Source organism: Balaenoptera borealis (assembly GCF_965194805.1).
Source record: "Balaenoptera borealis genome assembly, chromosome: 17".
NCBI lineage: Eukaryota > Metazoa > Chordata > Mammalia > Artiodactyla > Balaenopteridae > Balaenoptera > Balaenoptera borealis.
The window spans coordinates 59,165,216-59,190,780 of NC_138876.1; the positions used below are offsets into that span (position 1 = coordinate 59,165,216).

Consider the following 25,565-nt stretch of genomic DNA (forward strand, 5'->3'; position numbering starts at 1 on the left):
CCTCTTACCCAGGGATCCTGCCCAGTGGCCAGATTCTGTAGCTGTGACTGGACCTCCAGGACAGTAGTGGACCACCTTCCTGACTTGACCAGCTTATTGCTGCCTGATGATAGCTCTGCCCTCCCTATGATAGCTGGGCCCTGAGAATTCCCCTACCAACCGTCAACAAAACCCAGATAACGACTATTTTCTAAATCAGATCAAGGTTATCTTGTCCATTGGATGTTGTGTTTGGTTCCTAGATTGGGCTTTGTAGCTGGATTGGGCTCTCAGCATGCTCTGCTCTCATGAGCAGGCCTGGCCAGGACTCAGCTCCCTTCTGCATATAGCCTTTGTGCTCTTTTGAGTCATAGTAGGTGGTACTCAGAACTATACTCTTTGAAATGGAGAAGGGAACACTAAAAGGCAGCAGAGGAGAGACCTCTTTAAACACGTATCTTCAAGTATTTCAAAGGTTGCCATGTAGAGAAAGTACTGGACTTGTTCTGCATAGCCCTGGATATCAGAACCAGGACTCCAGCTGGGTTGCAGCCACTAAGCCTTCCTTACGGCTAGCTCAAACCTAGCAGTGCTTCCAAGAGGTAGAAAGGGATTCCTTCTGGAAGCCTTTCCTTATGAGAGGGAATCTGGCATAGGCTGGAATAGCAGGTCTAAGTTTCGTTTATTGGTTTATTTCCACTACAGCATGGATAAGGATAGTATTTACTTGGCTGGCATTTGCACGCATGATATATTGCCATGGTAATATGTCCATCATGAGCGACCTGCAATCCTACTCCTTTCTCTGTCTTCAGGGACTGAAACTGAGGGTGGCTTTATTATAGCAATATCCTCGAGTCTGCTCTGATTTTTTAAAATTTACTCAATCAGCGAATAAATATTGAGTGATTATTATATCTTAGGCACTGTGATTCATTCAGTGCTCAGTACTTTTAACTGCTACATTTAGCCAAGTATTTTTGACTTTGCACTCATGAACTGGATGTTACAGACATTGTAGAAAGGGTTCAAGTATCAAGGGATGTTGATTTATAGCTCACCTTTAAATTTCTTTTAAATTTAAGAATTACTCATTGAGCTCCTTGAGTCTAGTCTCATACTGAGTAGATGTCTAGCCTCTCAAACTTGAATTTGGATTCATGTTTCTTAAGTCTGTGCTACCAGATCCCAGTATGTATCTACACAGGTAGCAGGGAGGTTTGCTGTCAGTGTCATCACTACTTCCTTAGGAGGGACTGTAGGGCATAGTTTTGAAGAAATGCTCCTCTCCCTAAACTTCTCCTCAGCAATGGCAGCTGGGGCTTGGGCCAGGCCATCTGTCAGGTGCATAGTCCCAGTGGCCCAGAAATAGAATTCTATTTCAGATCCTCTGAGAGGCTTTAGCCAGAACAAGCCTTCAGGTTAGTAGGCAAGAAGCATCATGAATTACTGGAGTCCGTTTGTTGGAGCCTCTTATGAATGACATCATCCATGTTAAGAAGCTGGTAAGAGTCCTCATGAGAACTGTCAGTGAAATCGGTATAGAAGAAGCAGTGCTAAGATTGGCCTTCTACTGACTTAGTGTATGCAGGGCAGGGGGCCACTCATATTTGATTAGATACCTGGTTTCAGAAGTCCAAAATTCCATTCAGTGGGAAAAGAAATCAGCATTGAAAGCATAGGATTGCTGTTTGATTGGATCAATCATTGTTTGCGGTAATTAACTGCTGTCCACACTCAGAGATAGTCATGAGGATGAGAGAGGACCTGAAGGAATATTTGGTCCATGCAGAATTATACTCAGGTTGTCTCAGTCAGACTATGATAGTTTTCAGTGGAGCCAGGAGACCTTTCCTCAGTACAGCAACTCCAGTGATTCCAGCTACAATTATACTTGGGTTTGCCATATTTATTTCAGATTGATCTAGAAAATGACTGACATTGTAATGTGTAATGTCCACATTCCTTAGAATATTGTTTTGGTAACACATTTATTGGGATATAATTCACCTCTCATTTAAAGTGTGCAATTTAATGGTTTTTAGTATATTCAAAGAGCTGTGCAGCTATCACCACAATCAGTTTTAGAACATTCGAGTTACCTCAAAGAGGAACCACACAACTCTTAGCTATCATCCGCATGATGATCATCCCCCAGCCCTAAGCAACCTATATATTTGCTCATTTTGGACATTTCATGTAAATGGAATCAGATAATATGTGGGGTTTTTTGTGACTGACATTTCCCTTAGCATGTTTTCAAGGTTCGTCCGTGTTTTAGCATGTATCGGTACTTCATTTCATTTTATGGTCAAACAATATTCTTTCATATGGATATACTATATTGTGTTTATTCATTCACCAGTTGATGGACATTTCTACTGTTTCCATTCTGGGGCTACTATGGATAATGCTGCTATGAACATCCACATACAAGTTTTGTGTGGACTTAACGTTTTCATTTCTCTTGGCATATACCTAGGAGTGGAATTACTGGGTAAAATCACTCGATGTTTCACTTTTTGAGGAACAAACAGGCTGTTTTCAAAGTGGCTGTACCATTTTACATCCCCATCAGCCAGGTATGAGTGTTCTAATTTCTCCACATCCTCGCCAACACTTGCTACTATCTTAGATTTTTCAATCATAGTCATCCTAGTGGGTATGAAGTGATATCTCATTGTGGTTTTGATTTGCATTTCCTTGATGAGGCATCTTTTCATGTGCTTATTTGGCCATATTTATTTGGCGAAATGTCTATTCAAATCTTTTCCTTGTTTTTGGTTGGGTTGTCTTTTCATTATTGAGTTGTAAGAGTTCTTTGCATATTCTAGATAAAAGTCCTGTATCAGATATGATTTACACATATATTTTTTCATTCCTTGGGTTGTCTTTTCACGTTCTTGATAGTATCCTTTAAAATATAAAAATGTTTTTAATTTTGATGAAACTTAAATTACCTATTTTTCTTTTGTTACTTGTGCTTTTGGTATTACATGTAAAACACCAGTGCCAAATCTGAACTTATGAAGATTTACCCCTATGTCTTCTTCTAAGAGTTTTGTAGTTTTAGTTCTTAAATTTAGGCATTTGATTCATTTTGAGTTAACTTTTTTATACAGTCTGAGTTGAGGATCCAACTCCATTCTTTGGCATGGGGCTATCAGTTGCCCCATAATCTTTTGCTGAAGAGACTATTCTTTCCCCATTGAATAGTCTTGGCACCTTTGTCAAAAAATCAATTGACCATAGATATATGGGTTTATTTTTGGGTGCTGAATTCTGTTCCACTGATCTAGATGTCTACCCTATGCTGGTACCACACTGTCTTGATTACCTTGTTTCCTTGGAATAAAAACATAACTCGTGAAATTCATGTTCTGAAAATGCAAAATTATGCACCACTTTTATGTTATTAAATTATCTGTCAAATAATATGTTCAGTTGTAAAATCAGACTCTTTACTCCTGTCTGGTAATACAGATAGTATATGCAAACATATTATTTCCCATACATATTAATAAGATTTGGCATTTTAAGAAAAATGTTTATTCTTTTCATTTTATTTTTTTACTGTAGCAATTTGCTTTAGATAATAAATCTTTCTCATATCTCTAATGAATTCAAGAGAGTTCTCTGGGATTGACAGTGAAAACATGGGGAAGTGGAGAGGTTTGGAATCCACATCTAAATATATCTGTATGGCAGGAGTTCAGGAGGAGGTTTGATTTGAAATCTAATGAAAGACGGAAAGATGGCTTAAGAAAGGCTCTTGTCTGTCAAGCCCTTCACCCAGAGAAGCCCTGCCCTCTTAGTTTGCATGATTGACAAAGACCTGGAGTCGAGTTGGAGAAAGACCGCCCGTGACTATGTGTCTTGTTCTAATCTTTTTAGACTTATTTTTTAAAAAGAAAATAATAATGTAGCTGAATACAGTGGCAAACAAAAGGCAGCCATGTCTCACTTGGTAACTGTCAGGGAAACAATTGATGTACCTAAAGATAATATAAATAATCTGCTGATTCTCCTATGGAAGAAAGCAACACTCAGTCTAAGAGAGCATATGTGGTCCTAATAAAAGAACATTACTAGATGAAAATCTAGAAGGCTGGTGTTCTATTCAGTTTTTTATATTGTAAATCAGGAATTATATCTCGGTCTGTAAAATAATGCGTGGTTCTGAGTCTTAGACAACATCCAGGATATTCTCCTTGGAGATTCATTTATTTATTCATTTCATCCTTCTGCCCTCCTCCCTTTGTCACTGTACTTTTCATGGTATCTTATGTACAAGAGAGGTTCGGTACAGGAGGTGTTTATTAGAGGATGGGAAGAGAATTGGAGAGGAAAGCGGGATGGAGAAAAGGCAGGGCACCAGACACAGAGCAGAAAAACAGATGGGAGATCAACTGAAGTCATTCCTGTGGTCTCCTCCATTCCCGCACATCTTCCCCATTTCCACAGTGGAACGGATGAAGGAACCGCTCAGGGTTAGATCGGTGCGCCATTCGGGCCACACCGTTCATGCCGCATCAAAGGTTCTGTTATTCGTAAGACATTCTCACAATTAAATCACAGCTTACCTTACCTCGAAGCATACTCTTTTCAAATAAATCACTTGTTTTATCTCAAAATCAGACAACAGTTATTTGAATTTTAGTATCACTACGATAACACATAGATTTCTTTGTCATAAAACTAGGAAAAATAGAGAAAGAGCAAGTAGATTGATGTGTATTTGATTAGACATTGACTTGGCTGCTATTTTGGAGAAATTTTTTTATTCATTCACTACTGTGTGTAGTTTTTCCTCTACTTTGTAGTTTGCTTTGTTCAGGAAGGAATATAAAGCTCAGTGTTTGGCATAAATGTGCCAGCATTTTTACACTGAACTGGACCAGTATCTGTCACAGTCTCTATCCATCTGTCTTTTTCTTCTTTTTCCCTAACTTTTTTTCTCTTTGGTTATAGGCCAAGAAGGACGGGAGAACATTCACCACCACAACATTTCAAAGGGAATACATTGCCAGCATTTTGAATACTTATTTGGACAAACATTTCTTCAAGGTAAATATTACCATTGTACCAGTGATGGGGGCACATCATTAGAATTTGCAGATTGCAGCGGTAGCACACAAAGGCTTAATTGTTTAGTCTGGTACAAACCTAGAGTGATAGGAGAGAAAGGAGAGGGAGCCGGAGGGAAGAAAATAGCGCTGTTGGGATATCCTGCAGTCTCTTCTAAATGTGTTACCAGGAGAGTGCTGGCAGAATCTGGGAGCCCACTGAGCTGGACTCAAAATGTGTGGGAAAAAGGGGAGAAAGGGGAATCTGTATTTTTTTCTTCGTGTCAGTGTCTCTCAGATATTCATGAAAACAAAAGGCAGTGTGGTCTAATTGTAAAAATAGCATTTCTTCTTTTATGAGGAAAGAGTTGGGTAATTCCTTTCAGAGGTTAAAATAAGATATATGTTGTATTCACATCACAAGGGGGAAAAAACCTGAATCATAGTATTTTACACCAACTAAGACTTATGAATATGGGAGAGTTTAAAAGAAATCTGTGTTCTTCTTTTATGAAAATACCTACTAAGTATATCTTTCATTGGCTGGTGATAAATGCTTCATGAATGATGTTCTTGTTTGGAACGTTATATTCGCGATGCCTCTTTTGGGGGGAGGGGAAGGGGGGTGTGTGTGTGTGTGTGTGTGTGTGTGTGTGTGTATGAGAGAGAGAGACAGAGACAGAGAGACAGAGAGAGAATAAATATGAGACAGAGACACCAAAGAGAAATCTGTCAGCATCATACTGTATGTTTCAGAGAAGTAACTCCAGGCATTTTCTTTATGAATCATGAGCTTAGCGAGAGAGTAAAGATCTTCACAGAAGCAGCTGAATTCCTAGTCAGCTCCATCACTCATGAATTAGCTGTCAATATTTTAACACAAATTGCTGTGTCATTTCTATGAAGTTCCCCTCTTGCTGCTCAGTCTGTAGCTAAAAGCTGTTTTCTCCAGGCCCTGAAATTATAGCAGATGAACTGCCTCCTTCCTTCGAGAAAGATATTTGTGTGCACTCACACAGAGAAATGCAAAAATCTACCATCCAATTTCAAAGAAAATAAACTTGTCAACTTTCTCTGTTTAGCAGTTGATATAGCGTTGACAGTACTTAGTCCTGAGCTGGCCAGAATGCAATTCCAGATTGGCAGGGGGGTGGAAGAATGTTCTCCTCCCCAGTCCTCATCCTGCCTGCTCTCTTCTGAAGGGGTTGGGTCGGGGAAGTGGAGGCGGTACATTAGAGGAGAATTTTGTGATACTATTCATCCTCTGTTCTGACAGAGGAGACATTGTTTATTCACTGTAATAGGCTTGGCAGGAATCTGTGCCGTGCATACAGAATGGAAACATCGCAGAGCAGTGGGGAATCTCAAAATCCTAAGCAATGGATCAGCTTAGAGCTTTTTAAAAATATATATTCTAATAGCCTCCATGACTGTAGATGCAAGTCATAATTTGGGGAGATAGTTTTCCTTGAAGTGTTCGTTTGCTTCACAATTGCATTAGGCATGTCTCACATGGAAAAGGTCGTTAAGATAGCAGCCTGCCTATCGCAATACTGTAGTAACAAAAATTAAAATCATGAAAGGTGAGAAATACGTTCCAAACGCACTAGACCTGCTTTGAGATTGCTCCCTACATATTAGCATTCAGGTGTCGGTATCAACAAAAAATCACCCGTGCATGTCATCAGATGATTCACAGAAACAAGTGGGAGCTGCCTGAGATAAGAGAAAAAAAGACACATTAAAAGATGTGCCTTGGGGTAAGAAGTGCCCCGCCAGAGACAGTGTGAGAGGACGCCACGCTCAGAATGTTCCAGAACTTTAAAGGCAACAACTGTAAAAGCCAAAGTTCAAAGCAGTATGCAAACCCTGCACTGGAAACTGAGCTGGCGGAAATGTAAACCCAGACGGAGGCCTGGGGTTTGTGCTTCTTAAAAGCTCTGCGTTTACCCCACTCTGCCAGCTCCCTGAGCACAGCGCCAGGTGTCTGGGACTCGGGGTGTGTGTGTGTGTGTGTGTGTGTGTGTGTGTGTGTGTGTGTGTGTGCATTTGTGTTTCTCCCCAGAGCAGATAAAGGTGCTGCCAGGCTGCAGGCTGCCATGTTCACAGACACAGCACGTGAGCTGGTCCAGGAGAGCCCTGAGAGCAAGTGTGTCCAGCCACGCCAAGCCAAGTTCACCAGCCCCTTGTCCTTACGCTCAGAGAGAGATTTGTCATATTCCCCAATCTTGGCTGGTATCTGTAAGATCTCCCTGCATCTTTTTTTACAAGAACTGTACGATATAAATTCTGACATTTCTAAAATTACAGTTATGATGACATCAGTATACAGTCAGCTATTAGATGACAGCAAACCAGTCTCAGCTTTTTATGTATCTTATATAAGGATTAGTCTTACACACCTAATGAAGATCTTTTATTCTACCACTTAGGGCATCATTCATGTACATTACCTGCTTTGTTTTTTTTTTTAAAGAAATGTACATTTCCTTAAGACATATTTGACAATCTTTATAAATATATATTTATTAATATATATTTATTAAATATATATTTATTTTTAAAAATACATAAAATATATTTATATGATGCTATTTTCAAGTAAATACCAAAGACATCAAGAAAAATTAATCAAGATGTTACCGAAGTATTTCCCTCTATTGTGCCAATCTTTTGGGCACATTTATTTTGTCTGTTTTAAAACTAGTTTTATTATTTTTAACAACTGAGGTAAGGACTATGAAGGGAGGTGAGGCAGAGGCAGTACCGGCGGCTCCTGGGAGGCGCTGCCCGTGGAGCAGGAGGGGAGACCCCTGAGAGACGCAGTTTGCAGGGCAATTGCTGGCCCACCTGTGATTCTGGCAGCCCTGCCTCTTGTTCCGCCTCCTTATTCCCGTTCTGCTGGAATCTCTGGTAACTGTGCGCGAGGCCTAATCATCAGCGTGTGCAAGTAACAGCGAGGCTCTCCATCACAGGCTACCTCAGCCCACCAGAAAGTCAGCATGTGCACCTCTGGAAGCAGCACTACCAAGCCTGGCCTCATTTGTATCCTTGTAATTAGTCAGGCCTGGCTGTCTCAAAACGAGGAGCGCGAGGGTCTTGTTTTCACCAATCTTGTGTGTCATCTTTGTCTATTACGAAAGGAGACATATACCAATAGAGGGAAATTGGAGTAAACACTTAATGATACTATTCTATTTAACCAACACATATTGCATGTACAGTGAGGCAAGCACTGGTCTCAGCCCTTTGCAAATATTAAGTCATTTAATCCGCCAGACTGCTCTACTACTACTACTATTATGATTATTCCCATTTTACTGAAAAGGAAGCTGAAGCTCAGAGAGGGTGAGTAACTTGTCCAAAGTCCCCCAGGCGGTGAGGGCAGAGAGCACAGCAGCAGGGCCTCCTGTGCCGGAGTCTTGGCCTTAGGGCTCCGTGTGCCCGCCCCCAAGGTGCCTACCGTGCCACAGCAGATCTTGCTGAACTGTCACGTCCCTTTGGAGGTCTATAAACACACCTGCCAGTCTGCAGAGGTACACACAATGTGTGACATTGTTGGTTCTGGAACTGTACACCCTCTGTCGCTTGGTGTTTATGTCAGTGGAAGAAGGATTTGTAACCACTGTCCTTCCAGAATTCGAAGTGGGTATGGATTAATGCTGCGTGGGAAACCCAGGCTTCCAGGCCCCGCCCCCCGGGGCTGTCGGCTGAGCTGTACCGCACAGCGTCACGCATCACCCAACAGCACTGGGAGAGAGGCCCAGGGTGGTTGCCATCCCTCCTCCTCTGCACTTTTTCACTAGGTCCTGTACCTTGACGGATGGTGGCTCTGAGGGCAGCAGCGTTGCTGGACTTGACAACATTGAGAGAAGCCACTCTTCAGGCTGATGTGTCAATGAGCTGGACGTTTGACCGTTCCTCTCTGTCACCTGCCATGGGGAGTTAGATAGCTGCCTTGCCTTGCCTTAACCCTGACCTTCCCAAAGCGTGTTCCGAGGCGTGTTCATGGGTGCAGCTCTCCACAGTGCTCCTAGAAAAGAAAAGAAAGAAAAGTTTTTATTTATGATCAGATATATTTGACAGATGTGGTTTAAACAAAAATTGATCTACTTACTGCAGGTCTCTCAGAATTTTCTTCTGTCTCTCCAAAGCAAGATGTAGAAGGCAGAATTTCCTAAATTTCTTATTCTCTCAGGTAGGGAGAAACGTCTAGCGACATCCCTTGGGTGGAGGAGAGACAAGAAAACCCAATGTCACAGGAGGTAATCAGGTATTAAGGAAAGACCAATACGCTACATTTGGGATTCCTAAATTCTAGCCTACCTTTAAATATGGAGGATAGAATGGGGTTATCTCTAAGTTCTTTTCATCTTTATCAGCTGGAAACTTTGTATATATTCTCCAAAAGGGTTTTCAAGAGTTAGACACAATATACAGCACATCAAGACAGAGTAAGTTTTAAAAAGGTAGGGGTAAAATGAGGCACAAGGAGTAGAAGGTAGGAAAGATGGGGGAAGGAGGGAGATTAGTGTGCAGAATGAATTCTGTGGAAGCCTTCGTGGTTGATCTGAAAGAACGGAACGTTGTTCTATGTTTTCTAATGAACAGTTTTAAAAGAACTATGATCATAGATTCATGGTTAACAGGGTCCTAAGCGAGGACCAAACAGATTTTCGCCGGAGAAACAGCTATTCCCAGTTTTGAGGTCAAAATTTTCCCATGGTTTTTTAATTCTGTGGCCTTTTGGTCTTTGAGGTAGAAATTTTGTCTCTGTGACAGGCCGATACCAAAGAGATTTGGAACCTCCATAGACATGCTTCAGAGGTAGCCGTGGGTACCTCGCCTCATTTATTAAACATTACACTTTGCAGAGACCAGCTCTGCTTTGGTGTACATGGGGATGTCTGGGTTCTGACTCCCTGGACTCTGGAGTCTTTTCCAGAACCCAGAGCTGTGTGTTGGAGGCCCAAGGTTTGAGGCGCACTTCTGGGATGGACTCGTTTGTGTGATCTTTGTACGTGGTCATCACATTCACTCTGCATTTCCAGGATCTTTATCCGTCTTCCTCATCCATCTCTAACTTTTTACCATTTGTCATAGCCTGGATCAGGGTTTCTCAATAGCCACTTGACAAAATCACTGGGAGTCAAAGGTGTCCCAGGGGTTTCACATTGTCCAGGGTGGTAAAGGTTCAAATCCAAGTTCTATTTTTAAAGTATTAGTAAATATCACAGACAGAAACCAAACTTATGGTTACCAAAGGGGAAAGCAGAGGGGGGAATAAGTTATGAGAATGGGATTAACATATACTCACTAGTATATATAAAATAGATAACCAGCAAGGACCTACTGTATGGCACAGGGAACTATATTCAATATCTTGTAATAACCTATAATGAGAAAGAATCTAAGAAAAGAAAATATATGTATATATATATATATATATATGTATACATATATATGTACATGTATAACTAAATCACTTTGATGTACACCTGAAACTGACACAACACTGTAAATCAACTATATTTCAATAAAAGTTAAAATCAAAAAAAGAAAAAAGAAAGCATTAGTAAATAAAGTGATTACATAAATATTTTTAAAGAACATAATACTGTTTGAGGACCTCTTAAGAGTATACAAAGCCATCAGTGACAGTCAGATGAGAAGCACGCTTGCGAGTCATGCGAACACTGCAAGCTCCCATGGAGGTTTTAGTTTTAATTAGTTATAGATTGTTACCTTATGCATATCATGGATAGCTGATTTGTGAGACAATAAGCTTAAGAAGCATTTCTATGATGTTATAAGCTGCAGTCATCTGGTCAAAATTCTTCTATACTTTTCATAGTGTTGGCCATGTTTTATTTCCTAAACTGGGTAGTGGTTACATGGGTGTTTATTGAATTATACTTTCTGTAAATCTTAAATATCTTAATATATTTGGTAGCTTTTATATTGGCCTATTAGGATATCTGTCTGGTATAAAAGTCAATGTTAAAAAATGAAAAAAGTAGTGACAGTTATATACAATTTGGCTTCTTATTTATCAGAAATAAACATCATTCATACCCTTAATATATATGTCCTCACACTCCTGATAAGCTACCAAAACAGTCAAATCAAATCAAATATATATTAATTGCAGAGAAATGCTTACAGACTGCCACTTAAAACTTTTTGTCTTATTGTTTTATAAGTAAACACAAAATTATCATAGCTTGATTATTTTTGTTCAAAATGTATGATACCCAGACATATATTAATGAAAACAATTATTTTCTATTTTGATATCAGAATATATTCAATATAGTCTAAAACTTATATATTTGGTTCCCAAATCAATCATACACCAGTGTGCCTTTTCAAAAATTTGTCTGCAAGTCATGTATTTCATGAGGTAATGAATGTAAAGTTAATTAAATAGCACATCACTTATTAAATAGGAAAAAGTGAAAATAGGATTATTAAAATTTATATTTAAATGACTATGATATTATAATCTTTAATAATAAGTTACCTAAAATCAAGTAATTTGGGACTTCCCTGGCGGTCCAGTGGTTAAGACTTCACCTTCCAATGCAGGGGGTGTGAGTTCAGTCCCTTGTGGGAGAGCTAAGATCCCACATGCCTCGTTGCCAAAAAACCAAAACGTAAAACAGAAGCAATATTGTAACAAATTCAAGAAAGACTTTGCAAAAAATGGTCCACCTCAAAAAAAAATCTTTTAATTTTACTTGTCACTTCTTTCTTATATACCATAAAATGTTTAAATAATTAAAATATCTCCCATAGAGTTTTGCAAAAGTGTCACTATGCAAGTCAAAATAGGTGAAAAAGCCTTTAATCAAGCCAGGAAAAGAGGTTGCAATAATTATTTGTAGTCAGTTTAAAGAGATTCTAGCCATTCTCCAGTAAACGACTGGTAATATGAGATCTAGTGATTTGCAGAAAGAAGATGAAAATCCAGTGGTATCGTCAGTTGATTAGAAGAAAATGTGAATCCACTCTTGGCCGCCTGCCTTGCTCCAGCCACATCAAATGAGCATCTCCTGTAGTTTCTTGTCCCAGCTCTCAGTGAAAAGCAGCAATTACCTCTTCAAATGAGTACTAACCTCAAATGTGCTATACAAATCTCTATACTATTTATGTTCTCTTTATTTATTGCAAGATATATATAGATACATATACTATTTTGAAATATTAATCATAAATAATGGCATTTTCCCTATTTATTATTCTTTTTACAACAAAGGATGCTTTCTTCCCAAGAGTCCTATTTTTCTTAATCAGGTAAAATTTCTTAGAGTTTAATTTCCCTGTATTCTTGGACATTGAGGCATTATTTGTACCATCTTATTTGGTGAGCTTATTAGTTTTCATGTTATGACTTCACTATTAACTTATTTTTATTACAGTAAATACATTTTACATCTATTATATCCAAATGAAGTTAACAAATTTCAAAATGATTTAAATCATCACTATTCTCCAACAATATTCATGTTGCTTGGCTGTTCTGTTAATTTAAAAATCCACTTCTCATGAGAGTAACTACTCTTTAATAAAACTTCAATAAAATTCTGAAGAAGAATTTCAGTGGATATGATCTAAGGAAAAATAAATATACATAAATGAAATATCTTTGCCATTTAATCGATGTACGCTACAACATTTCTCTGAATTGTAACTAGCTTCCATTTTCAAACTTCGGAAGAATGAGTCATTTGTAGGAGGAAGTTGATGCTAAAGAACTATGTTTGGCAACTTGAAGAACATTTTTAGCACTTGGATTTCCCTATTTATAGTACAGCATCAGGCAGAGTAAAATGTTTGGCATTTCTATAAGGGATGCAAAGTCTTTAACATTCTCTGTTGTGATCTAACAATTCATTTCAGAGTAAGATGAATGAGTCTTGTTTGGAAAATGTTTTATACAAATATTGGCAAGGAAACTGTGACTGCATTTCTGTGGATTTTAAAAATGCAGACTCCCCTAAATTAAATGATGATAAATTGCACAATATTACTTCTTTCTTCTGCATTACTATAGTTCTATGTGAAGTGCCTTTTATTACTCTGAACTCTCACACTCCTCTGCCCCATTCCTTGCTTTTTAGATTCTGTTAATCCATGTTGAAGTCAGAGACCATGATTCTAGGTCCCTCCAAATGTCAAATTCTTTTTAACCTATCCTCCCTCTTATCTACAGTGTTTTTCTCATAATTAAAACTCCAGATTACTTCATTAACATATACCTTTTCTTTTACATTAGAGCACCTGAGAACAGTAATTTGTAGGATTTTGCCCTTAACGGGCTACATAGAAGAAGAGAGATAGTCATACCCCCCCTACACACACACACACACACACACACACACACACACAGCTGAACTAATGAAAAATCAGAGCAAACTAAATGTAATGTGGGATCCTGGATGGGATCCTGAAACAGACAAAAAAAGGACATTAGATAAAAACTGAAGAACTCTGAATTAAATATGGACTTTAGTTAATAATAATGTACCAACATTGGTTCATTAATTATAACAAATGTACCATGTTAATGTAAAAAGTTAGTAATAGACTAGAAAAAAATAAAGTAACTGTATTCATACCTAATGTAGTAAAGGGCTAGAGTTGGCTCCAGCCTGTTTTGTCGTAAGAGGAAATGGAGTAGGAAGTGATAACTAGTTCTCCCGTTGCCAAGGTCTTCTAGGGACACAGCTACCTGCAGCAGAGATGGGCAAAATCCGAGGCCAATCCCAGCCAGCCACGGCGACTGTGGGACTTGAACACACTGTGCTGCTATCTTCCTTGTACCCATCTCCGGAGACATGAGAGGGTGCAAGCTCAAACATAACGGGCTCAATTCCCAGTCATTGGGTATTGGGGGCTTTGCTTGACGTGTTAACCTCTCTGGACCTCATTTTCCATTTCTATGAAATCAGAGAGGGTCACACCAGATTTTTCTCTCCCGAAAACTGTGACTTAGAAAAATTCTGACTCTCTGAATATGTGCTAGAAGTCTCTTTGTGAATGGAATTCATTGACGATGAAATTTTGGTACTAAAGCAATTTGCATGCATTACATAGTTTATAGCATAGGATCACTATTTATCATTTTCTAGCATTTTTGTACTCTACATCCCCCCCCAAAAAATAGTCCTTAAAAGTAAGGGGCTTCCCTGGTAGCGCAGTGGTTGAGAGTCTGCCTGCCGATGCAGGGGATGCGGGTTCGAGCCCTGGTCCGGGAAGATCCCACATGCCGCGGAGCAATTGGGCCTGTGAGCCACAACTACTGAGCCTGCGCTTCTGGAGCCTGTACTCCGCAACAAGAGAGGCCGCGACAGTGAGAGGCCCACGCACAGCGATGAAGAGTGGCCCCCGCTCGCCGCAACTGGAGAAAGCCCTCGCACAGAAACTAAGACCCAACACAGCCAAAAAAAAATAAATTAATTAATTAATTAAAAAAAAAAAAAAGTAATACTGTTGCCATGTGAGACCCACTTATACGTTCAGAAGATAAGACCACAGTTTTCTGAAATGCCCACAATGAATCTGAACTCAAAATCATATTAAATATTAAATTATACCTTAATTTGTGATACATTTTTATTTTCATATAAGGTACATTTTCAAACAAAGATTTTAGGTTAATGTGCTTCAATGCAATTTATTTTGAATTTATTGTTTAATATAATTTATAGTGTTATGTGGTGCTTTAATTTAAGGCAATAAAATTTTGAATACCTAATTATAGTTAAGACCTTGAAGACATTTAAGACCCTGCCAAGTGTTCATGTTATGCTTGTTGATTTAATCATCAGGAAGATTCTCATCTGATGATGATTTCTTAATTCCTTTTGAGTCAGTCATTGTCCATTATAAGGAATTATTATTTTCTAGCTATAGGTTTCCAGTGCCATGTTTTGATTAGAGGCATATAAAAAAGAAAGCTTACTTAGGTCTGCCTTAAAAGTTAAATCCAATAATAATCACTTGACCGGTGGAAGCACTCTGCGGAGGGGTTGAATAGTGGTTCTCAACTTTGACTAATTCAGTAAAGTCAATCCAGGGGCTTTTAAAAGTCCCTATGTGCAGGATGTACCCCAAACTAATTAAACTATTCTCTAGAGGCATTTTTAAAAAATCTCCCAGGTATTTCCACTATGCAGCCAAAGCTAAGAACCACTAGCCTTAAGGGAGTGGGAAATGCCTCCTGTGATGGTCTTTCTATAGCAGAATTCTCCCACTCTTTGAAATTGGGTGACTTGAGTAGCGATGGATCATTTAAAGAGTGTATCCTTTCAAAGAGAAAGAAGCTTGCCAATATTAAGGGGAAAAAATCATGTCCCTTGCCCTAGATCTCCACCTCACAAATACCCGGAGAGTTTGTCCTGATTTTGAAAGGTTTTAGGAAAAAATCCCCCGCATGCCTCAGTGCTACAGTGTTTGCTTTGGCTTTTGTTTTATTTGGCATTTCAGTTCATAGACAGGATCCATGAGAGCTAACATTTATTGAGCACCCCTGCTAAGTATCAAGCCCTGTAAATACGGCTCTGTCTCACAGCCAAGAAAGACAGAAATTATTCACTTCAAAATAAAAATAGAGTCAGAGTTCTGTTTTGTTAGAAAAATCTTATCTCAGTGTAATTGCATATTTAATCATTTATTCATTCACTGATTGAACATTTATCAAATATATGTGCTCTTCCAAAAATAAGCAGAGTACAAAGGGATCTGTATCTGTTATCTTTGCTTCATAACAAATTTAGTGACTTAATATGACCACTTATTTAGCTTTTGATTCTGCAATTGGCAATTTAGGCTGGACTCAGCTGAGGAAGTCCTCTGGTCTCAACTAGCCACCCACATACAGCAATGTTCACTGTGGTTTGGCTTTGCTGATCTTGGCTGGGTCCTCACATGTCTGGGGGCTTCAGCTGGGACAACCTAGCTGATGGAACACTGGTCCAAATGGTTTCTCACGCTTCAGCAGGGCTAGCCTAGTCTTGTTCACATGGTGGAGTTATGGTTACCTATAGAATGAGTGCAAGTATGCAAGGCCCCTTAGGCCTAATCTCAGAACTGGCACCCCATCATGTCTGCCACATTTCGTGGCCAAAGCAAGTCACAAGTCCAGTCTAGATTCAAGGGGTAGGGAAATAGCTTTCATCTCTTAATTGATGGTACTGAAAAGTCACATTACAAAGGATGAGGATTAAGGAAGGAGTAACTTGTGGTTACTTTTGCAGTCAACCACAGGTGGGAAACTCTAATTCTGTCTTGGGAAACTAGAAAGGTTTCTGAGAGGTAGTTACATTTGAGCAGGTTTCAAAGGTGAAAAATAAATTTAAAATGTATTTCAGGTGAAAGCAATGGTATGAACAAAACTACCGCATTGCAAGTTCCTTAGAGAAAAACAAAATGGAGATTGTAAGTTTCCTAAATGTAGGAAATATGTCTAGCCCAACACAGAGCAGGTTGGGGGCACTTACCATTTGCATCAAAAAGAGTCAGCACAGTGGAGCAACTAAGAGTGTGGGCCCATAAGACAGATGTCATACCTGATAGCTTTACCACTTACTAGTTTAGTGACCTTGGACAAGTTACTAACCTTTCTGTACATCTCTTTAGTACAGTGATGAGAATATGCCTTTTGTATCAGTTAGTTTTGGCTGCATAACAAAGCACCCCACAGTTTAACAGCTTAAAACAACAGCCATTTACTTAGCTCCTGATTCTGTGGGTTTGTAGTTTGGGCTGGCTCAATTCTTCTGGTTTCAGTTGGGCTCATGTATATGTCTACAGTCAGCTTGCAGTCAGTTAATTATCTCTGCTTCTGGCAATTGGCTGACTATTGGGGGACAATGAAGACACCTGGATCACATGTCTCTTATCCAGCAGGCTAGTCTGGACTTATTCACAGGACCAGCAGGGTCCCAAAAGTGAGAGCAGAAACATACAAAGCTATGGTCTTGGTTCAGGTCTGACACTGTTGCTTGCACTGCATTCCATGGGACAAAGTGAGTCCAAAACCAGCCAAGAATTAAGGGTATAGAAATAGACAACATTTCTTGCTGGAAGGACCTACAAAGTCACAGTACAAGGAGTGAGGATACAGGGAGGGGAAGCCTTGTAACCATTGATACAATCTCCTTCACCTACCTGTAGCTCACAACAATCCTATGAAGAATAAGTGAAATATTACTTGATCTTTCTAGGTGAGGCTCCAAGTTAAAAAGTATCTGGCAAATATTGGATGTTCAATAAGTGAAACCTATTAACTTTTTCTTACATATATTAAAAATCAGATTTTCAGCCAAATTCTTTAATTGCCTACTTTTATAGAGTATCAGATGAACCTCCAAATGGTGTTCAAGAAGTTTAAATGTTATGCATTTTTTCTCTGCTACAGAAAAATAATATAAGTAGAGGAAAGCGATTGCCTATGAGAGCATGTGTATCTTGGCCCAGAATTCAGGTGTCATCACCTGATGAAGCTGACAAAGCCTGGCAGCGGCAGCCAGACATCCTCACATCCTTGAATGAGAAAGACATACTTAATCTATGTGAAGGGTCAACTCAAGAAAAGAACCAGAGACAGTAAAGTGTAATATTTCAACTCCAAAAATATTAAAGGCATTTTTAATAGGTCAGAACCCATTTTTAAACCTATGCAAAGAACGAAAAACCTTAATAAATCTTTATTGATTTCTTTCACTGTTGCGTTATAACTATTTTCACAAAACCAGCCAAGCCCCATATAATGCCAGATGGATCCATAAATTGCTCTTGGATCCCACGCATTGGATCCAATGGAGATTTATTTATCTGGCAGCTAGAATATCTCTAATCAGTGATGTGAACTGGGTCAAAAAAAATCTATCTTGGGGACTTCCCTGGTGGTCCAGTGGGTAAGACTCCACACTCCTGATGCAGGGGGCCCGGGTTCGATCCCTGGTCAGAGAACTAGATCTCACATGCATGCCGCAACTAAGACCCAGTGCAGCCAAAATTAAAAAAAAAAAAAATCTATCTCTTTGAAATAAATAGGGCATCAAAAGTTATTCAGGAATGTGTGGTATAGAAATATGGCAAATGTTCATTGAGGATGGTGTCTGCTTTTTATAACTGTGGGACTTTAAGTTCCTTAAAGATATGTCATGTGATCACTGGGCCCTGCGTCCTGACTCCAGCCTGTATCACCCAGTGCCCCAACTCCAGGAGCCCTAAGGCCCTCAAAAGGCCATCCACCTGCTTACACTTAGCTTTCAAGCACTGAGTTTCAATTATACTGCAGTTCCTTTTATGATTTTAGAAAGTCCTGATGGTGGAGTGATTGAGACCTGTGGCTCTCATCCTCATTTCTCTCACTTTCTCTCTGAGTGATGGGGAGTCAGGGCTGGCAGTGGGGATGGGTACCTACTGAAACTCTATAAGCCTCAGTTCCTATTCCATTAATCCTGATCATACAAAGACACTTATGCTTACAAGGCAGTTCTGTCACATTCGTAGTCCCAAATACTGAATCCCAGATATTTAGGTTAAATAGATTATCAGAAAGAAAAAGCCAATATAAGTTAAGATGTTCAAAGCAGCCCAATCCAAACAGGTTTGCTGATGGCCTTGCTTGTGCTTTTAAATCCCACCGGTCCCGTGTGTACTCACCACCCTGTCTCCCTCTAAAACACAAGAGTACGGTCACTCTTTCCATAAAGAGTAAACAGTTCATTTTGAACACTCAGTGTTTGTTTTTAAAGTCCTGTTTTATGGGCCACATAATAAAGTACCTAACTGGTACCTAGCGTATGGCCATAAGTATTCGTGGACTTGATGTGTCTGTCTCTGTGTGCCTAAGAATGATTTCTGCTTTATGAAATTCACATTGGCAAGGAAAGTGATTTTTGTTGATGCTGCTAGACCATCTGGGGCTTGCTCTTCTAAATTTGATGGCTTTATTTATACATAATATCTTTAAGGGGAATCCATATTTTTGACATTTGTTTGCCAAACTAGAACTTGTATAAAGGTTTCTGAATCCAAGATGAGAAAAATTTACCCTTGCAAACCTTGCAAATATCTTAAATTACTGCAATTACTTTTTTATAAATAAAAATTAAATGCAAATGTGTTGAACTCAATCTCAAAGATCCCTGGACAGTCTAAGGTTTTTAATATTGTTACTATAAAGGATTTACAGTATATTAAACATGTTATATTAAGCACATGTCTTGAGAGCTGTTGGAAACCCTATTCCAATGAACACCATCCAAATATTTAGCAAGCATAATCTATTTCATCCTTCAGATTTTAGAAGATGATTAGTAAAACCTAAATATTAGTTCTATTTCATACATCTATATACATCTAAATTTTAAGACTATAGAACTTGTTCCTTTTGTCTTTTAAAAGAATGGCAACCAATACCCAACTTGGAGGGTGTGGAATAATAATTTGCTCTTGTCCCCACCCTGCTCTGTCATTCCCCAACCATCAAGTTGAGGGTCAGTCACCATTTCTCATTATTTTTGTGCTGTGGTTTTCTTAAGGTAAAGAAAAAACAAAAGATAGAATGAGCAGATCATATCTTCAAAGAAAAATGAGAAACATGTTTCTTTGAGAAGCAGAAAATATTTCCCCATGGTTAACCTGGCCTGCCTCAGTGTTTGCATTACTTCCCAGGCCCTGTGCAAATGGGCCCTCTTTTAAATCTGACCTCATACTTCACAACTAACTATGGAAACAAAAATAAACAAAAACCAATACAAACCAGAGTCACCAGATTCAGCAAGATTACTCAAGCATGACTGGAGGAGAGATTGCCATGTACTACCAGATGACAGACTGCAGTGTCTACTGACTATTAGTTCAAGGGTGATTTCATAATAGGGTTTCCATACAGTCTAGAAGGTATGGCAGACATTAGTCAAACCTATGGCACAAATACGTGGACATAGGAAAAAGAGGTGTTCTGAAAGAGAAACACATATAGCAATGAGCAATGGCCTTGTGCATGAGAAGGCCTCCCTGGCATCTGATGGGGGGTAGAACTTAACTAAGGGAGGGGCTGGGGCAGTTGAAGAGGTTCCAGGTAAGGAGCAAGTGAGTGGGATGGAGACAGTGAGAGAGTAGAATGAGAAGAGGGAGGGAAGGAGGCCAAAGCCTGGATTTGCAGGAAGTGGCAGCCTACTTTATATGATTTTATTTTCTTTATCCTTTGATCAGTGGGCAACCATTAAAGGATTTTAAGCAGAGGGCTTGGTATGATCAGATTTTCTTTTTGGAAAAATCCCTCTGGCTGGGGTTTGAAGAAGAAATTGGAAGGCAGCAGGGTGACTGCAGTAGCCAAGACAAAAGATGCTGGTAACTTGACTAGGGGGTTGACGTTGGTGAAGCAGAGACAAGGACTAATTGAAGAGATGGATTTGAAAGTCATCTCGGAGATGAGACCAAGAGGGCTTGGTGTGTTGGATTGGATATGCGGGGAAACTGAGGGGGTGGTAAAGGGGAAGACCCTGGGATGCGAGCTTGCTCAGAGAGCTGAAGGTAGCACCATTCACAGAGATAGGGTATCCTGGACGACGACCCGTGTGCAGGGAAGATGGAGAGTCCAGTCCAGCGTGCACACGTGCTAAGACTGAGGGCCTTAGCCGGGTGCTGGGGCGGGGGGAGGGCCCTTGGCAGCTGGATATGGAATCTAGGGCTCAGAATAAAGGCTTCGTCTGGAGATACAAATAGGGAATCAAGGCAGCCCGAAGAGAATTGAACTCATGGATGTGGATAAGACACCAGGAAGAAAATATGAGGCAAAATAAGGAAAAAGGCCTAAGACTGAACCTCAAAGAACAAGGATCATGTATTTCACAACCAGGGAGAGGAGGGAAGCTCTGGGAGTGTCTTCTCAAATGTGTAGTTACCGCCAGACTTTGTCATTCTCATTTCCTGCCATTCGATACACTGGCATTTTAATGGACACACTGATGACAGTCATTATGGGTAGTTACACAAGCTGCACGTACAAAATTTGTAATGATTTTTTTTAACACAGATAGTCACATACAGAAACTTATGCACAAACCTCACAATCTTGTGAATGTGAGTTAACTGACAGGGGTAGACAAAACCCTTGATTGTTATTTGATTGGTTAAGTGATAGAAGTAAAAGAAAATAAATAACTAAAAGCCTGGTGGTGACATCTGGAGGCTTAATCATCTCGGGTTCACATTTTTGGCAAAAAGGCTTCATAGTTCATGCTTCGTCTTCCATCACACAACCCAGTGTCCGGCTGTGCCTCTTTGCCCTGCATTGATTCATCAGTGTGTTCACGTGTGGTCATCCTGACTCACCCACTACAGTTTTCCATCAGCCCCAACCCTATAGTTGAACAGCCTTGTATCAGTGCTGGGAAATAATCATTAGTTCTGAGTTGGCTTTGTGTCTGTTTATGGCCTACTGTATGGCATTACATAGGCTCCTGTAAATTTCTGTGAAAGTCTATTTGAAAGTGAATTATATTTTAAAGAATTTCGGATTGATCATTATTTAAATTAGTATTTTTGGAAAATATTCATATTATTTCATAATGCCACTCTTTTATGAATACAAATTTATATATATTAGATTTGGTTAAAGCAAGATCCACCATCTCTTAGAACTTTATCCTGTCATTGGACCTCCTGCATTTGAAGCAGCTGATTCAGATGTTGATAATGATTACAATTTATTGTTTGAATTTAACATAACTCTAATTAGCTAACAGAGAGAAATAAACAGATACTAGAAGTACATTTGAATACTTTAGGTACACTGACTTTTTAAAAGATGCAGATTCTTCTTTATATTTTTGAATAAAGTAAGTTGTTAAAATAGCAAGGAAAGCAGCAGAAGGAGTTAATATTTATTTATTGGGTGACTTTTCTGAGCAAGGGCACCAAACTGTGCATGTTTCACAAGATACAAATGTAGCGGATTTTGTTAATGATATCAAATATACTTTTCTATACTGAATGGAAAACTGAAATGCTAAAGATGCTGAACAGAGCTGACATGCAAACACAGGCACATGTTTGGAAGGCTGGCAGAGTGCAGTATTAATATGGCGTAAAGTGCTAGCCTAGACCAAAGAGAAGCGCCTCGAAATAGAGGTAGTGTCCAACTGTCGATTCCATGCGTCAGGAGGATTTGTCCTGAAGACATTACAGCTGATTTCCTGGCCAGTCCTATTAGTATCATGTGGTAATAATGGAAGGGTAAGATTACTACCGACAAAATATCCCAGGCTGTGAGAAACCCACTAACATTAAGTGGATGCTTTTTGCAGCGTAACTCCCATCCCAAGCCAGACATGTATGGAAATGAACAATAGCAAGAGCAAGAGACCCAAGAACTTTTCCATGGTAGACTGAGGACCCTACACTAAATAAACATGGTGTTACCCCCAATAAAGTGATCTCAAGAAACCTCCACAGACCATTAGAAGTGCAGTTTCAGACATTAATGTCTAGCTGCTTTCTGCCGGGAATTGAAAGGAACAGCCAAGACTGCGAAAAAGAGAAGCTCTCTCTGGCAGAAACCGAGAGCCAGCGAAGGCACAGGGTACAAATCACCTTCTGTGCGAAAGTGGCTGGCACTGTGGGTCCAATTAAAATCCCAACACATGCATATTGTGTGGGGAACTATAGGTTAAAATTGCAACTGTACACTCATTTATTATCTGTTCAGTAGTTTCAACCTTAAGGAGTACAGGACTATTTTTGGAACTACTCTTGATAAAACCGCAAAGGCGTGTGTTCATTCACTCCATCAATACTTAGTGCACACCACCGTTGTAGGTGCTGGAGTTACAGCTGCCCGGACAAAGGGCCTGTGCTCATGGAGGTTATGTTCTAGAGAGCATCCTCCGACTATGAACACAAAGGCCAATCCATAAGATGCTTTCAGATGGGGTAACAGGAAAGGAAGAGGGGGCAATGGGATAAGGCTGAGTTGGGGGTGCACGAGAGGGCTACAGAAAGGCTGGCAGAGAAGGCTTCTCTGAGAACATGATGTTTGAACAGGATGAAAAAAAGGAAGGGGAACCAGCTGTGTGATGACCTGAAAAATGATCATTCCAGTAGGTAAACAGCTAGTACAAAAAGGTGAGGACAAACTCAATACATCCAAGAGCTAGAAAGAAATAGCCTGTGGGTTTGGAAGGTCATGGCCAAGGAGGCTAAGGAAGCAGCTGAGGCTGAAGGGGTTGGGCCCGCCTCGCCCATGGTAGTCCTTCAGTTAATTGTTTGTCAAACTGACCTGAACAGAGTATCGTGTCCGTTAAAGCAATGAAGATCAAGAGAAAAGTTCAAGTTGCCTAAAGCATAAAGAAAGGTATTGTCATAATAATGTATTGATTTCTAGTACATTCTTTACCTCTAAGAATTATGGATCATTTTGTAAGTGGAGACATAATGAGTGTTTACATCAGCTTTGACATGCAACCTAAAAACAGTATGTGAGAACTAGTGACATTAGACCAGGAGATTTTTTGTATTTCTTGTTGAAATGTTTACTTTGAAAATATTTTAATCATACTAAGTGAAGTAAGTCAGACGTAGAAAGACAAATATATGATATCACTTATATGTGGAATCTTAAACAAATGATACAAATGGATTTATTTACAAAACAGGAACAGACTCACAGACTTTGAAAACAAACTTATGGTTACCAAAGTGGAAACCTGGAGGGGAGGGATAAATTAGGAGTTTGGGATTAACAAATACACACTACTATATATAAAATAGATAATCAACAAGGATCTACTGTATAGTACAGGGAACTCTACTCAATATTCTGTAATAACCTATATGGGAAAAGAATCTGAAAAAGAACGGATATATGTATATGTATAACTGAATCACTTTGCTGTACACCCAAAACTAACAACATTAGTTGTTAAAAATCAACTATACTCTAATATAAAATAAAAAAAGAAAGAAAATAAAAAGAAAATACTTTAAAATAATGCTATTTAAACTTATCTAGTGAATTATATTTAGCCATACAACTTTTAGATTAGTATTTTGAGGGATGCAGAGATAAATATGTAGACCTAATCTAGCAGACAGTCAAAGAACATGGCTCAATGTCCATATCTTCTGAGTCTGTGTCTTTATGTTGCAAGGTTAGATACTACCTTCTGGAATAGACTATACATGCTCTGTTTGGGTCTGCACTCTGAGGTTATACATGTGCTGCAAAAAGGTTGGTTTGCATGGTGCCCAGTGTGGACTTGTATGGGAAGAGGAACAGTGAACTGTATCTGTCTTATATTGTCATATCCTGACTATGCTATGTTCCAATAATGTAAGAAATAAAATGAAGTAGCGTTTGTCAGTTGAAAGCTTAGAAATATGAATGAATAGTCTAGCTAAGTGATTCTCAGACAAACTATACATTCAAATGCTCTGAGGACACATTTACAGCAATAAATGTCCAGACCTAATTCCTGCTCAATTAAGCCAGTTTCTGGGGTTAGGCCTGTGCATTGGTATATTGTAAAAAGTTTACCAAGTGATTGTAATGTATAGCCAGGGTTGAAAATTCTAATCTAATTCAGAGGAATTTAATAATTCTCTGTAGCCTTTAGGATAAAGTTGGTTTGATTTTAATCACCTTAGTCTTTGCATCTCATATATCATCTGAATACTTCTTTCATTATTTCCTTAGAGTAGAGATCAGAACTTATGATCCCAAAGATTAGTTTAGTGGGAAATTCTTCTTTTCCTTCCTTCCTTCTTCCTTCTTTCATCCTCTGCTTTTTAAAAATGTATCTGGACATTGAAAGCTTTTAAAATCTATAAAGGAATAGTAAATGACAGTTAAATTTAAAGCTTCATATATACAATATTTAGAAATGAAGATCTGTTTCTAAGAAATATTGAGGTTGTTATAATAAAGACACATACATAAGACTCTTCAAAATGTGTGAAATCAAAAACTTGTAATTGGGGTTGGTGTAGAGAGAGGGAAGAAACAGCTAGACTAAGGTAATTGCTATAATTGAAGGATAATTACAGCGTTCAGCTTCCAGCCAGAGAAAAGGAAGTATGATTTTTGTATGTATAGTTTAGTCACTATAAAAAAAAAAAGCAAACTAACTTATCAGGATAAAAAAAAAACCACCTTCCAAGCACTAAAATCTCTGAGTTTATCACACAATGCTTTATGCACTACACAATAGAACAATGTCATTAGTAGTTTTACCAAAAAATACAGAAAAATAAATCATGACAGTTCCTTTTGTTAATATTTCATAATAGCTACCTTTTTATGACATTAATTAGTCAGTGGGTTCAGCTGCTATCCAGTCTACCCCCCAGCTCATGACAATAGAATAGTGTCAGCTACAATATGGAGGATATTCATATTCCAGTTAACATTGGCAAGAGGGTATCCTCCGATTCATCGAAAAGCCATATCCAATAATAAATTAGGGGAAATGGCATCAGATTACAACTTGGTTAATAATG

General features: G+C 39.0%; 1 protein-coding gene across 9 annotated transcripts in view; it reads left to right on the forward strand.

Annotated features, from left to right (window-relative positions):
- PAG1 (phosphoprotein membrane anchor with glycosphingolipid microdomains 1) overlaps positions 1–25,565 on the forward strand; it is a 141,753-nt gene that overhangs the window by 74,020 nt on the left and 42,168 nt on the right. For 6 of the 9 annotated variants that reach the window (XR_014236378.1, XR_014236379.1, XR_014236380.1 and 3 more), the window contains exons 2-3: positions 2,462–2,561; positions 4,951–5,046. Coding sequence is in view for 3 of the 9 variants with exons in the window: in XM_082363507.1 (XP_082219633.1) it covers positions 2,490–2,561; positions 4,951–5,046 (168 nt within the window). In the remaining 6 variants the exon portion in view is untranslated. The remainder of the gene's footprint in view (positions 1–2,461; positions 2,562–4,950; positions 5,047–25,565) is intronic. The other 3 variants (XM_082363511.1, XM_082363512.1, XM_082363513.1) reach the window with 1 other exon arrangement.